Below are 13,889 nucleotides of genomic sequence, written 5' to 3' on the forward strand. Positions count from 1 at the left end.
ACGCACGCCGCACACACACACAGTAGGGGCGGCGTGGCTCGGGTAGAGTGGCTGGATGGTAACTGCAAGGTCGCCAGTTCGAACCCGAGCTCCCCCAGAGTTAGTGTCGAAGTGTCCTTGAGCAAGACACTGAACCCCTAATTTCTCCTGATGTGCTGGTTGGTGCCTTGCATGGTTTCCGCAGCCATCGGTGTATGAATGTGTGTGTGAATGTAATGCACAATCTATGTAAAGCGCCTTGGATAAAGGCACTATATACAGTAAATGTACACACACACACACACACACACACACACACACACACACAGGTTGCCATATTTACAACGTTCAACATGTCGCTTAAGTTACTTAATAAAATGTGTAGATCATAGTACATTTATTAACTCATATGAGATAACAAGTTTACTATGCTCAATCTAAAATCCGGCCTGTCTTATTGCTCAGCAGACATTTATATTTTTGATGCAAACATTGTTTGTTACTGTGTAATTGTATCAATTAAAACCAGACCCTCTTTAGGTAGGTAGTGTGACTTGTTTACATCAAAATGGAGATGTATACACTATGCATATAGTGTATACAGTACATCTCCATTTTGACCGTTCTGTACACTGTAACAGACATTGTTCATTATTGACATATAGTTGAATTTCAAAGATAACAACCAATGTGCACCTCCTGTGGACGTAGTCTGTCGCAGCTGTTTGTTTGCAAGTTAGTCAGCCAATTTGTAAACAATCAGATGGCATATACTCCAAAATCTTCCAACTGGAAACTAAAATGTTCTGAAAATAAATGTTACTGTAAACAGATCGGCTTAAAACTAGCTAGGCCACACTCAGCAGTATAATTTGACTGTATAAAACCAAATAACGAGTTTAGCAGCCCTAAATCAGCCCCCAGCTCACTGCAGTACTGTCCTGCTTGAGAACATCTTACTGTTTGAGTAAGATCACAGAATGCATTCTGAACCTTATACCGTATATTCCATCTTTAGATACACGACCACATTAACAAAACAAATTACATCAAAAGAACACATGCAACAACAAACAGAACATCAGATTGATGATATTTTTAGACTGGCGTCTGTCTTTGAACAAAGTGGTAGCCCAGTTCTGGTTACTCCTTCCATGTAGTTAGAACAGAAATTCCAACAGACCAAAGAACAAAATGGCAACCGATTTGAATAGCATTGACTCAACTAGAGTAGAACGGAACAGCACAAGACTGGACAATAGACTAAAATAGATTAGAACAGTCACTATATTAAAATAGAACGGTCTCTGACATAACATAAAAGTGTTGATTTCATCGACTAAAACTATGACAAAACAAATTCAAATACCTTATTTCACTGATGAAAACAAAACTAAAACGAACTATAAACTAAGCTACGATGACTAAAACTAAGACTAAATATACTGACAACTTCGTCCACCACTAAAAACTACACTACACTGGAGAAGAGATCCAGTAGAACTAAACTTGATTGCACCCTGAAAATAGCGACCTATTTTCAGAGTGGGCAACCAAGTGTAAAATCAGGCATTACAAGGCCATCAATGCCCACCAAAACACATATAGGCCTATTAGTCGACAAAATCTACTGTAGATTTAGTCAACTAAAATCGTATGATTTTAACACTAAAACATTCCAGATGACAAAAATATTACTCAAAACGAAATAATTTATTTCGCACATTCGCTGTCAAAATCAACACCACCAAAATATAGAACAAACCATGTCATACCTGCATGGTCTATAGGCAGTCACACTCCTCAGGTTCTCTCCTACAGAAGGCTTCAGTGATGATGTAAATCCAATAGACGACAGTGATGGATACGTTCACCACCAGCACACACAGGATCACTGGATGGAGCATCATGGAAATACGCCACCTTTTGGTCCTCCGTCGTTTAGTGACCAGCTAGCCTATATCAGTCTATCCTCTCATCCGTTTTCTCTCCCCTTCAACCACTATCACTCCGTCCTTACATCGTCTCTCTCTACTTCAAGGTGGGAAGACAGTTAAGACACGACCACGGCAAGATTCTGACCCGATTGATTCGGCCCTCAGGAAAGATCACGGTGGAAAATCCTACATTGTTGTGGAGCTTCTCAAAGGCTTTATCACACGTACGGCACCCCTGATTCTGTCCTACAGTAGTAGTGGCTTACTTAGTTAAGGCTTCTTTAGCCGAAGGAAGGTGAAAGAAGAAAACAATTCTGCTTAATCACTCTCCTGCGGCATGGGGGTTGTCTTGATGAAGAGTGTGTGTGTGTGTGTGTGTGTGTGTGTGCACACGCGTGTGCGTGTATGTGCGCGTGTGCTGTGAGTGATGTGTGTGTGTGTACACGTGTGTGTGTGTGTGTGTGTCTATGTGTGTGTGTGTGTGTGTGTGTGTGTGTGTGTGTGTGGGGGGGGGGGGGGGGTGTCCCAAATGCATTTTAATGTAACCATCTCTGACGCTTTCAAAACTTTGTGTAGCACATACAAATTCAAACTCAATTTGCAGTATACAGTACTTACGGCAGTGTAAAATATGTAAAAGGAAGGATGGATGGGGAAGGATCAACATATGGAATGTCAGAACAGGTCAGCTCCATATATGGAGATCTAAGGGTTTGAGGTCAGATGTAGAGTTGCTGGCCAATATTGATGACATCACATGATGTCACATGATATCACGTGCTCCATCCCTGATGATGTCACGTGCCCGACCAAAACACCGCTGACGGGAAATGCACGATTCCATAGTTAACACCCGGAGCATAAACGGAGTTCTCCGTCAAATAGTAGCGCACAATGTATTTCAAGTACGGAATGTCAGAACAGGTCAGCTCCATATATGGAGATCTAAGGGTTTGAGGTCAGATGTAGAGTTGCTGGCCAATATTGATGACATCACATGATGTCACATGATATCACGTGCTCCATCCCTGATGATGTCACGTGCCCGACCAAAACACCGCTGACGGGAAATGCACGATTCCATAGTTAACACCCGGAGCATAAACGGAGTTCTCCGTCAAATAGTAGCGCACAATGTATTTCAAGTACCTTGAAATAAGTTTATGTGTGTGTGTGCGCGTCAATGTATATGTTATGCATGCCCACAACGGGTCGGGAATGGGCTGTGATCAGGGAAGGTCATGGGCAAGTCAAAGCCCAGGCCATGCCCACATAAAAGCCACCCCCCCCCCCATCATGTCACGCCCACACCACAATAACCCAAAACACGGAATGACAACTTGCCAAGCCCATATCCACGCCTAAAGAGCGACATGTCATGAACACTTTTTCTATGAACATCCCTATATAGTTATACACCATACATATTCTATTCTCCAACCAACCGTCATATTTTAGATTATATTCTAGCCCAGCCATATTCTTCCCAGGAATTATGAACTACTCAAGTGGCCTCAACCACCAGTCATCCAGTTTTATTCATAAGCTGTGTTGGATGTTCCTGCTTTGGAAATTGTAACAATCTGTATTGCACACTGTCCAGATGTCAAAACCACCAACATTCACAATCCAGAAGCTTCAAGAAAATAAACATAATTTGGTACATCTTATAACACTCAGTAAGTCTGCGTGTCTCACCCCCCAAAAAAACACTCCAAGGAGACATGCTGTAACTCTTCCACTACCCACAACATAAACTGAGCTTCCTTTTCGTTTCCTTCCTCCAAAAGGATCAATACAAGGTCTACTAAACATATTCACGTCTAACCACACGAACGTATTGCTTTGGGCCCATTTAACTGGGCAACACCAGGTACATTGCTAGCATCTAGATATACGGAATGTCCCACCAACAGACTAACCAGCTAATGAAATCATTTAACAAACTACTATGTGAATACAATAAACCCTAAAATGTATGGCCAATACTACTACACAAAAAACCCTGACAATAATTGACCATAACCAAGCATGCAGTGCACCACATAACTTTGATGACGGATAACATTACAACAGGATATTATGTTAAATGTTAAAGCAATGTTTTATTGTGTTCGAGATGAGATATACTTTATATCCAGAGGGACCTTAAGAAACATAGGTGATGCATAGTCGAATATCAGCAGAAACTACAACACAGATCTAAGATGGAGAGTAACAGATTATTAATATAATAATAGTCAGACTATAAATACATATATTTATCCTGATTTCACTGCAGACAAACAATAATTTAACAGATTCCTGAAAATGTTTTGATTTATGTTCCAAAGGGAAGGAAGCAGTTACACATCCATTACACACATTGAACTAAGGGCTGACAGTTGAATGCACAAGTGTTTACGCAACCATTTTAAGTAGGTCATCTTTTGTAGGACTACATTTTTAAGATAAACTTTAGAATGACGCACAAAAAACCCCCCTGTTCTGTTTCAGGTATATAATGAGCAAAACAAATAGCAAATGTAATTTGGTCAATTGGTTGAATACAGTGAATGACCCAGGCCTGATCCTAAATCACAACAGTCCGTATGAACACATCTGAGTCTGACCCAGTCAGAACCTTATTATAACCACCATACTGAGGTTGTTTCATCTCCACTGTACTTCAATCAGCATTAACAATATAAACTTTACTTAATGTACATACATTATCTATAGACAGGACTATAGGTAAATAAATATGCATATACTGGTCTTGTAACCATCAGTCCTGTAAAATCAACCCATTTTGGCCAATTCTGAGGTTTTTGATTACGTTTAGATTCTGCCTTACCAAGGGCAGTCGGGTGGTGCAGTGGTAATGTTCCTGCCCACCTGAGTCAGTAGGATACATACAACAGCAGTGACAACACACAGATGTGTGTGGGGAGAAATCAACTGGCAAAACGACTACATTTGGGGAGGAAAAAGCAAAGAATTCTGCTTTACGGGTCGGGAACCCAGATTTACAGCAAATGTTATGCGCCCATTGGCACAGTTGAAAACAGAACTTTGTGTGTGCCAGGTGTCCTGAGGGTGACACCGTTTTCTGCCCCACGAAGGGAGGGACTTTCACCCTATAGCTTTAGACCGCGACGGAGGGGCACTGTCTCAGGCGAACTTGAGCCAAGAGACACCAAGCAAGCGAATCGCCATGCCGAACATTGCGAATTTCGCTTGAGCTGACTGAGTTGTAGTAAATCCTCGTCCCCCCTACAATGAACACGGAGCGCTCCCTACCCCACTGACGGCCCGTCTCGACCCGATCACAAGCCGCGGCGCTCCTTCCAGCCCCTCCCTTCGTGGGGCAGAAAACGGGGCCGCGGCCTGGCGTTGTCTTGTCCGTAACCCCACCAGCTTTAGCTCTGTAACCTGACCAGTCCGTCGGCGTACTGGAACTCATCGCTGTTCTCGTACTCCAGCATGTCCAGGGCCACCTCGCAGCTCTCCTTGACCACGCGCTCCCCGTCGCCGCAGTACCGCTGCAGCACGGTGATGCAGTCGTCTCGGCCGATGGAGCCCAGCGCCTCGGCCGCCTCGTGGCGGACCATGGGGCTTTCGCCGGAAAGCTCCAGCGCGGCCTGCAGCGCGGGGATGGCGGCCGGGTGCTGCATCTGGCCCAGGACGTAACCGATCTCATGGCGGAACAGAGCGCTGGAGCACTGCAGACCTAACGGGAGACAAAGTGCTGCTTCAGCAGTGACCTTTGAAAGACATGTTTCACGCGGGTAAATGAGGCACACAACCGTTTCACCAGAGACAGTATAGCAGATGTGAGCCCTCGTGCTTTCAAAAGTAAAGTGGGCAAAGAATCATTTACTTACAGTACAGTGGAACGACCTCGAAACCAGTGTCAAACTGACAACCAATCTGAGGTCTTTTAAACAGCAGACAAAGGCATGTCTATTAGAAAAGGTTCCCCTATAGAGGGTTATTTGTATAGGATAGATAAGGTGAGCTCTTGATGATGATGTACTGTATAATACGTCATGTTTTTGAATTTTAACTTTAATCTGTTAAATGTAAGAGGACCTTAATGGAAATAATTCCCTGGACTGTTTTGTGAAAATCCTCTAAATGCTGTAACCATTTGGTTTTGAATGCTTTAAAGGTCCGCTGACATGCCCCGAAATTAATATGGGTGGTACAGCACATCACGTGGTCTGACTGAAAACAGTTTGAAACAGTTTGAAACGGGGCTACGGCGCTAGCAACAAGTGGCTAGAGGTCAGGCTAGCGTTTTTGACGGTACATTTAGCGTCATATTGGCTATAAATGTAATTGAAAAAAATTATTTTTTCGCCAGAAATGCTTAGTTTGAATGCAATTGAGGTTGGCGTGGGGTTTTTTAGGGGAACTGCAGCACAAGCGCAAATTTTGGACTGGAGTCCCATGTTCCCCCGGTCGCCAACACCCCTGTCTGCCCGCTCTGAGACCTCTCAGCCCCGCAGCGCGACAGTCGCGACTACGGACGGTCTGCTGTTGTCTGGCCGCTGTGAGAGCAGCGTGCCAGCGCGACTACTGTTCTTTTCCCCTCTCAGCCGCAGGCTGACATGTACACCCTCGCTCTCACTCTGTAATACCGTAGTTAGTTACCACAACATTGTTCAAGTGAACTATAGTGTGTTTATGTTTGTATTCATTGTAATAATAAATATCGCTATGCCGAGGCATAGTCTTGCGGACGAGATCATGAGCCTCTACGGGGGACTGGGCATGTGTGTACACACACAGCATAGCAACTTATGCTACTATTTTGGTGTCACATTTAGCTTGAATACTGGGTGAAAGTCTCATTCAAAAAATTAATTTTTCGCAACATTGTTCAGGTGAACAGTGTGTTTATGCTTGTTCATTGTAATAATCAATATCGCTATGATTATTTTATTTATCGCCGCGTCGCTCCGCATGACAACATACAGTCTAGCCCGTCTCAGATGCAGGCTGCACACACACGGACGGACGGACGGACGTATAGTCTCTGGTCAGGTCCCCGCATTGAACTGGGCATGTGTGTACGCACACACACACACACGGCTATAGTGCATGACAGCGGGGAAGAGAGCTACAGACGCCCGAGGCAGATTCCGTGCCATTGCGTGTGTGTGTGTGTGTGTGTGTGTGTGTGCACACACATGCCCAGTTCAATGCGGGGACCTGACCAGAGACTATACGTCCGTCCGTCCGTGTGTGTGCAGCCTGCATCTGAGACGGGCTAGACTGTATGTTGCCATGCGGAGCGACGCGGCGATAAATAAAATAATCATAGCGATATTGATTATTACAATGAACAAGCATAAACACACAGTTCACCTGAACAATGTTGCGAAAAAATAATTTTTTGAATGAGACTTTCACCCAGTATTCAAGCTAAATGTGACACCAAAATAGTAGCATAAGTTGCTATGCTACCACGGCCACCAAGCCCGGCGAGCCCGCATAGAAGTCGTTGGGGAAAGCTTTCGCCACCCTGACGTCAGAATCATGATAGCATAGTTTGATAGCAGTTATTAGCTCCCGAGGGGCGTGTCACTCCGCCTTTAAAAAAAAAACTTAGATGGTTAAACAAAGACATTTTGATATATAAGATGACGGATTATATACATAAATGTATTGCAAAATGAAAGGAAATGAATTGAGCACGTTTCATAAAAATACTCAAAGATCCAAAACTTCAATCTTTTTTTCTTTAATACAATTTTTTATCCCACGATTTTTGTAACCCATTTTTTCACCCGGTGCCAATTGCCTAAACTGTAATCCTGAGTGGTACTTTCCCTCTGCCAACATGGGGAGAGCCCAGAACTGAGCTCATGCTTCCTACAATGCATAAGGAGTGAGCAGGCCGCTTCCTATCACCTGACAGGGGGGAGTTTCCCCGGTTGGACGTGGAACACATTATTCCAACCAGTTCCTTTCCCCCTCCATCAGACCTTCAATCTTTAAAAACGCATGTGCTCTTTTAAAGTCTAAAGTGTTTTGGGAATCTGTGCTACTTAAAAAGGCTAGTAGCACTTAATCTACCATCTTACCATCTCCCAGTGCCAGCACTGCCTCTTCGCTGCCGAGGTTACGCAGAGCGAACATGGCTCTGTAACGTTCAAAGAGCGGAAGGCTCTCGTCCAGCAGGGAGTCTCTCAGCTCCGGGGTGCTCTTCCTCGCGGCGGGCGGGGCGGGGTCAACGGAGCAGTATGGGTTAGGGTCTGTGACATCATCACCCGCCTCCTGCTTCTCTGCTCCACTCTGGAGCCACTCAAACCGACGAACGGCCAGCTGGCACGTCTCTGCCACCTACCGGTTAGGAGAAGAAAATATACCGTTACGGGTTTTTCACAACAGCTGCAGCCAGCCATAGTAGTATTACATACTGTACTGTGGCCCCTACATTAATCCTATGTGGGAACAAACACGATACAAAACTTCTGCATAAAGGAGGCCAACGTGTGAATGACTTAGTATCCACTATGCGTTGGATATTTTTGCATCCAGCAGGGAACCTGGGTACTCTCTACTGCCCCATCTGGCGGAGTCAGGTTACCATGGCAGACCCTCTGAAAGGAGTTTTCAGAACCGATCCAACTTGGCAATGCACCAAGCTGTACTGTAATGTCCCGTGGCGAACGGTACATTACATACATATTTATTATAATTTAAACTAAAGCAATATATCACTGTTGACTAACCTTGGTATGTCCCAATGATGTGATGAGTAGTCTATAAAAAGTGTGGGAGAACTTTGCTCAAGGTATTAAAAGTCTCCCACTGATAAGCTCCCCAGCAGGGTTTCCCTCATAATCATTAGGTTAAGTAGTTTTGGATTACCAATAGAAACAGCTCCTACTACACCACTGTACAGTATGAGGAAATATAGTGCATTTAAATGACGACAACCGACCGGTTCCTAAAGGTCAAACCAAATTGATTTGAACCAGTTTGACCAGTCTATAGTAGTCCCCTCCATTTCCCCCTCTACACTATATACTGTATCCTCGCCTCAAATAGCTAATCTACATGCTTGTATTTTTGACTATATACAGGTTTAATGTTTGTTTTAAAAACGCCATTGACAATGAAGGGAACATTTACGTCATCATGTCCCTAACGCAAACATTAAATGCCACTAACAATAAAGAGAATTTTATGTTTGTGTTGGCACCGTTTGTTTTACATCACCATTACATCACCTAATCAACATGAGTTAGACTTTAATATATTAGCACCCCTCACTTCACACGGGTGTTATTTGTATAAGAAGTGGACCAGGGGGACAATCCTACCTCTATGACAGGGTCCCGACTGTATTCTTTGAGCAGGTCCAGAACCTCAGGGTCACCAATTGCTCCCAGCGCCTCGCCTAGAGAGAAACACACACGCACAAGTTTTAATACTCATCTGTTCCAAATAAGATGAACCCTAAAGGCTCACACAAACTCCAGTTTTTAAGTGATGCGGTGGTTGGGAAACTACAACATGACGTCACTGAGCTACCGTGTATACTATAGGGTTGAAATAAACAAGGTGTGCATTGGCACTGCCCTCACAATTCAATTAGATTATGATTCACCAGGTAACGATTTGATTTTACGATGCATTGCAAATAATGCATCACATTGTTCTATATTACTGCACAACATGGCAATTTTTTCATCAGTCAATACAAGCAGTCAGATATACTTTTATTTAGAATTAGATTATATATATTATATACTGTACAGTAACAGTATTATTATATTATATTATATTTAGGCTTTGATTGTCACATTGCTGCATTGCAGCATGGTTGAATTGCGATGCATTGCTGAATCAATTATTTTTGACACCACTAAACAAGATGACTTGAATAGTCAGAAACCTAACCTCGCTCCATGATTCTGGCTTCATATTTCAGTAGTTGTACCTACCTGCCTCATGCCTGACCATGGGCTCTTGCTGTGTGTCTTTTAGGACGGTGATCAGCGAAGGTATGGCCCTTTTGTCCTGCATCTGTCCCAGACAGTAAGCCAGCTCGTGTTTCAACAGAGCAGAGTCATCAGCGAATGCTTTGCTGATCCACTCTATGGCTTCAGCACCTAACAGAGTTCACGAGTAAAAAGATACGTTACGCTAAGCTCTATCCAGATTACCACAGGAAATCTATAAAAAATGTATACTACAGTCTAGTCCAGTGTTACTCAACCATGGACCGCATGGGGCCCCTGCTTAATGTGCGGCCCGTCACGGTCATACCAATAAAAATACAATTAGTTATTTTCACTGTTTTGAACAAGATTGTAGGTATTGAATTGTTTGTTCCAAGATAAAGTGATATGGCATGATGTCAGTATTAACCACATACTTATTTATTCACCTGTGATTATCAGTTCATTATTTGTTCTCTTCACATTTTGCGAATTAATCCTCATTTTGTAACTTCATCATTAATCACAATGTTTTTGTTCATTGAGGTTTGGCCTTATAGATGGAAATGTGGCTCTTTACTGTGTGTTACCTTAATTTTTAGACCAGTCATATTACATGTAGTCCGTTACAAAATACATTTGTAAACATTTAAAAAATAATACTGACATTTTTAGCTTGGGGCCCTTGGACTTTTGCTGAGTGGCCAGTGAGCCATCTTAAGTTGAGTAGCCTTGGTCTAGTCTACAGTACATGTTTCTGTTCCCTTAACAATTCTGCTCTCCATCCAACAGTCGATAAGTCCCACTGAATGCAATGTACTACCCATGTTTTTTTTAAACAATTTGCAACATGTTGTGACTTGTGAGCTTGTAGATCAGCCATTTCCGAATATCCCAAGCAAAAAATTGGGTTAAAGTGGTTGAACTGATTTTGAAGATACAATTTTGCTGTGGGCCCTCATCAGGAGTGAGCGGGGAGAAACACTTTTTTAAAGCACTTTGGATAAAAGCTGCTATGGAAATGTATACAATTAAGAGGATTGAATAATGAATAAAAAAAGATGAATTGCAAATGTAGTTTTACCTCCCAGGTTCCTCAGAGTGAACAGTGCTCTGAAGCGTCGGGTCAGGTCCTCTCCTGGTGCCACCAGGACCTGTCCAACTGCTGCGATCTGATCAACGCTGGCCATGCCTGCGAGGGACAGAGAGATGCAATTAACCCATTTAGACCCGACACCAGATTCTACAAATGTCTTCTAAATCATGACTGAAAAACCCTATGTCAGTGGTTCTCAAACATTTTGTGAAGGACCACCAAAAATATTTGTAATTGCCCGACAACCCCCATCCGAAAATATGTTGTTCCAGGGACCCACCCAGAAGCAAAGATGAGTTTAAGACGTTGGCTCTGAAAGATTATATTCAAAGATTTGCGCCACATTTTCACGATTTTTCAACAATAGCATATCTACAAGCTCGTAGAGCGCGGCACTGTGCCGTGCTACGAGCTTGTAGATCTGTTATTTTTCTTTCTTTCTTTCAATCATTTTATTTTTTCATTTTTTGCACAAACTGATACATGACTCACATATACATACACAGACTAACCGACATACATTATACATATATATGTCCATACATCATCTTCTTCTTACTCCTTATATAATTATTCATGTAGTCTTAGAAATCTTAAAGCCTTTGTTCTTAACATGAATATTTCCTTAATTTGCCAAAACTCTTGATAATATTTCTGCGTATTCTACTCCCATGTATTCCACAACTGGGCCCCAAACCAAGAAGAATCCATCCATGTCTCCTTGGAGAACATGTGTGAGCCGTTCTAGTGGGAGTAGTTGTAGAACATTATGGAGCCAACTCGATACAGATGGAACAACATCCCCGATCCAACATTGTAGTATTGACAACCTAGCACAGTACCATAGTATATTCAGAATTCTCTTAAATCTATTGAATTCAGGCGTCGTTGGGTGTAAGCCCAAGATACATTGTAGGGGATCTAGTTCGATCCTTAGACCTGTTATAGTAGAAATTCTGCTATTTTTCAATAGCGTAAATTCAAACCAAATGGACCTGTATGGGTCGAGTTGGTTTCATTTTACACTCTCAAATCAACAGTCAAAGATCTATAAGGGTCCATTTGGTTACCAACTCTCCATCATTTAGCTGGTGACCACCTAAAGGACCACTGGTGGTCCCCGGACCACTGGTTGAAAACCACTGAACTAAAGTTATTCAATGATGTGGCAGTGTAGTCTCTCAAACCAACAGTGGTGGGTGGAAAAAGTACTCACATTTATTTATTTTGTCACATGCTTTAGCTGTCCAAGTCCCATTTTAGCACGTACAGCTTGTCAGTTTTTATTTTTATTACACTCTGTTCTTCAAAGGAATGCATTTCTTGTCAGAAAGCATAACTTGCTTTTGCCAGAAGGAACTCAAGTGTATTCATTTATACTGTACTTGAGTTCAATGAGGTTTCATTTAAAAATGTCAGAAATTACATTAAGAGAAATGCATGCTTAAATTAGAAGCTTATCTGAATGTACGGTAAACCTACAGTATCTCCGATATGTTTGGTTAGCACTTCCCTTTGTTTACAAAATGTTTCTCTCTCTCCCTCTCTAAAGTATCAATACTATAATGTAGAAATACTCAGTTACAAGTAAAAGTCTGGAATTCAAAAATAAATATTGCTATCAAAATGTGTTTAAAGTACCAAAAGTATTATTACATTATTACACAGAATATCCAATTTCAAGCTTTATTTTCCGTATAAAAATCTTTTGAACACAGCACACATTGTGAGCTTGTAGATCGGCCATTTTCAAATGGCCAAAATGAAGTGGTTAATGTATTTGTGTAATAATAATAATCCAAATTTACAAAGTAACTACCAGTAGTAATAGTAACCAACTTTTTCAAATAAATATAGTGAAGTTGAAGTAAAAGTATTGGAAACTGTAAATACTCCATACTACATATCACTCATTTTCAACATTTTACTATGTCATTAATATAGCTTTGAGCTGTTGTGTGGAAATAATACAATAAAATAAAAACATTAACATTGTGAATCACATCTTGATTATGTCATCAAGATGTGATTCACAATGTTAATGATTTTTTTCAGACCTCCAGTTCTAGGAAACACAGAATGGGGGGGGACATTTGTATTATTTCCAGCAGCTCAAGGGTATATTGACATAGTAAAATGTTGACAATGAGTGGCATGCCCTTACAGTAGTAAATGTACTTACAGTAGTTACTGTCCACCATCACTGTTACAGTCCCAGACCCAGTATCAGGTTATCTTGCTAAAAAGTCATCATCCAAGGAGGAATGTGATGCAATTCTCGGCAGCACATACAACAGCTATACAGCACAGACAGACCAACTACCTTTGGCATCACTTTAAATTCCCTGTTGGTAATATTCATGATGCCACAGAAGGTGGTCACCTCACCAACCATCCATCCATCCACTTATGGCTAGCCCACGTTGCTATAGCAAGCTAGGCTAACGCTATTTCTGACATCTGAAATTAGTTGGTGGTTAAGCGTCTCCGGATATAGAATAAAGACACAATTAAAGTAAACCACTCAGGTTACCATAATGTCACTATACGTATTGTACTCACTTGACGTGGTTGAATCAGGACTTTACTTCATCTTCTTCCAGACAGTATCAAAAGTGCTCCACTTCTTCCACTTCTTCCAGCTGTTTGACAATACAGTAACCAACCATGCACGTGCTTCCTACAACAACGTAGTCACCCCTTCATAATAAAAGCTCCCGGCCCTTTATATGGCATCGTGCACATAGGCTTTACACGGACCGGGTCGGTACCGTACGGCGTACGGGTGATGATACCGTTAATAAGTTAACGCACACTTATAATAATACGGGTGCTACCTACCGGCATTTAAATGTGACAAGAGTTTGGATTCGACACTATTCAATTTCCATAGAGTTAGAATGATTTACTTATACCCGATATGTCCAGACTCAGAGC

General features: G+C 42.0%; 1 protein-coding gene across 1 annotated transcript; it reads right to left on the reverse strand.

The window, feature by feature from the left end:
* Positions 1-3,988: 3,988 nt before the first annotated feature.
* LOC308320603 (deoxyhypusine hydroxylase-like) lies at positions 3,989-13,605 on the reverse strand. Its single transcript, XM_080771150.1, has 6 exons — positions 13,515-13,605; positions 10,941-11,048; positions 9,860-10,027; positions 9,236-9,312; positions 7,991-8,249; positions 3,989-5,628 (listed from the first exon to the last, which is right to left on the reverse strand). The coding sequence occupies exons 2-6, from the start codon at positions 11,044-11,046 to the stop codon at positions 5,318-5,320; spliced, it is 921 nt and encodes a 306-aa protein (XP_080627276.1). The 5' UTR covers positions 11,047-11,048; positions 13,515-13,605; the 3' UTR covers positions 3,989-5,317.
* Between the last annotated feature and the right edge of the window lie 284 nt (positions 13,606-13,889).

The sequence above is a fragment of the Protomyctophum bolini genome (assembly GCF_963924005.1).
Source record: "Protomyctophum bolini genome assembly, chromosome: 8".
NCBI classification, from domain to species: domain Eukaryota; kingdom Metazoa; phylum Chordata; class Actinopteri; order Myctophiformes; family Myctophidae; genus Protomyctophum; species Protomyctophum bolini.

Coding starts and splice junctions, on each gene's coding strand:
- LOC308320603 (XM_080771150.1), bottom strand. CDS start 11,046: ATGGCCAGCGTTGATCAGATCGCAGCAGTTGGACAGGTCCTGGTGGCA. Junction 10,028..10,940: donor CACTCTGAGGAACCTGGGAG/GTAAAACTACAT, acceptor GAACTCTGTTAG/GTGCTGAAGCCATAGAGTGG. Junction 5,629..7,990: donor AGTGCTGGCACTGGGAGATG/GTAAGATGGTAG, acceptor GTCTCCCGTTAG/GTCTGCAGTGCTCCAGCGCT.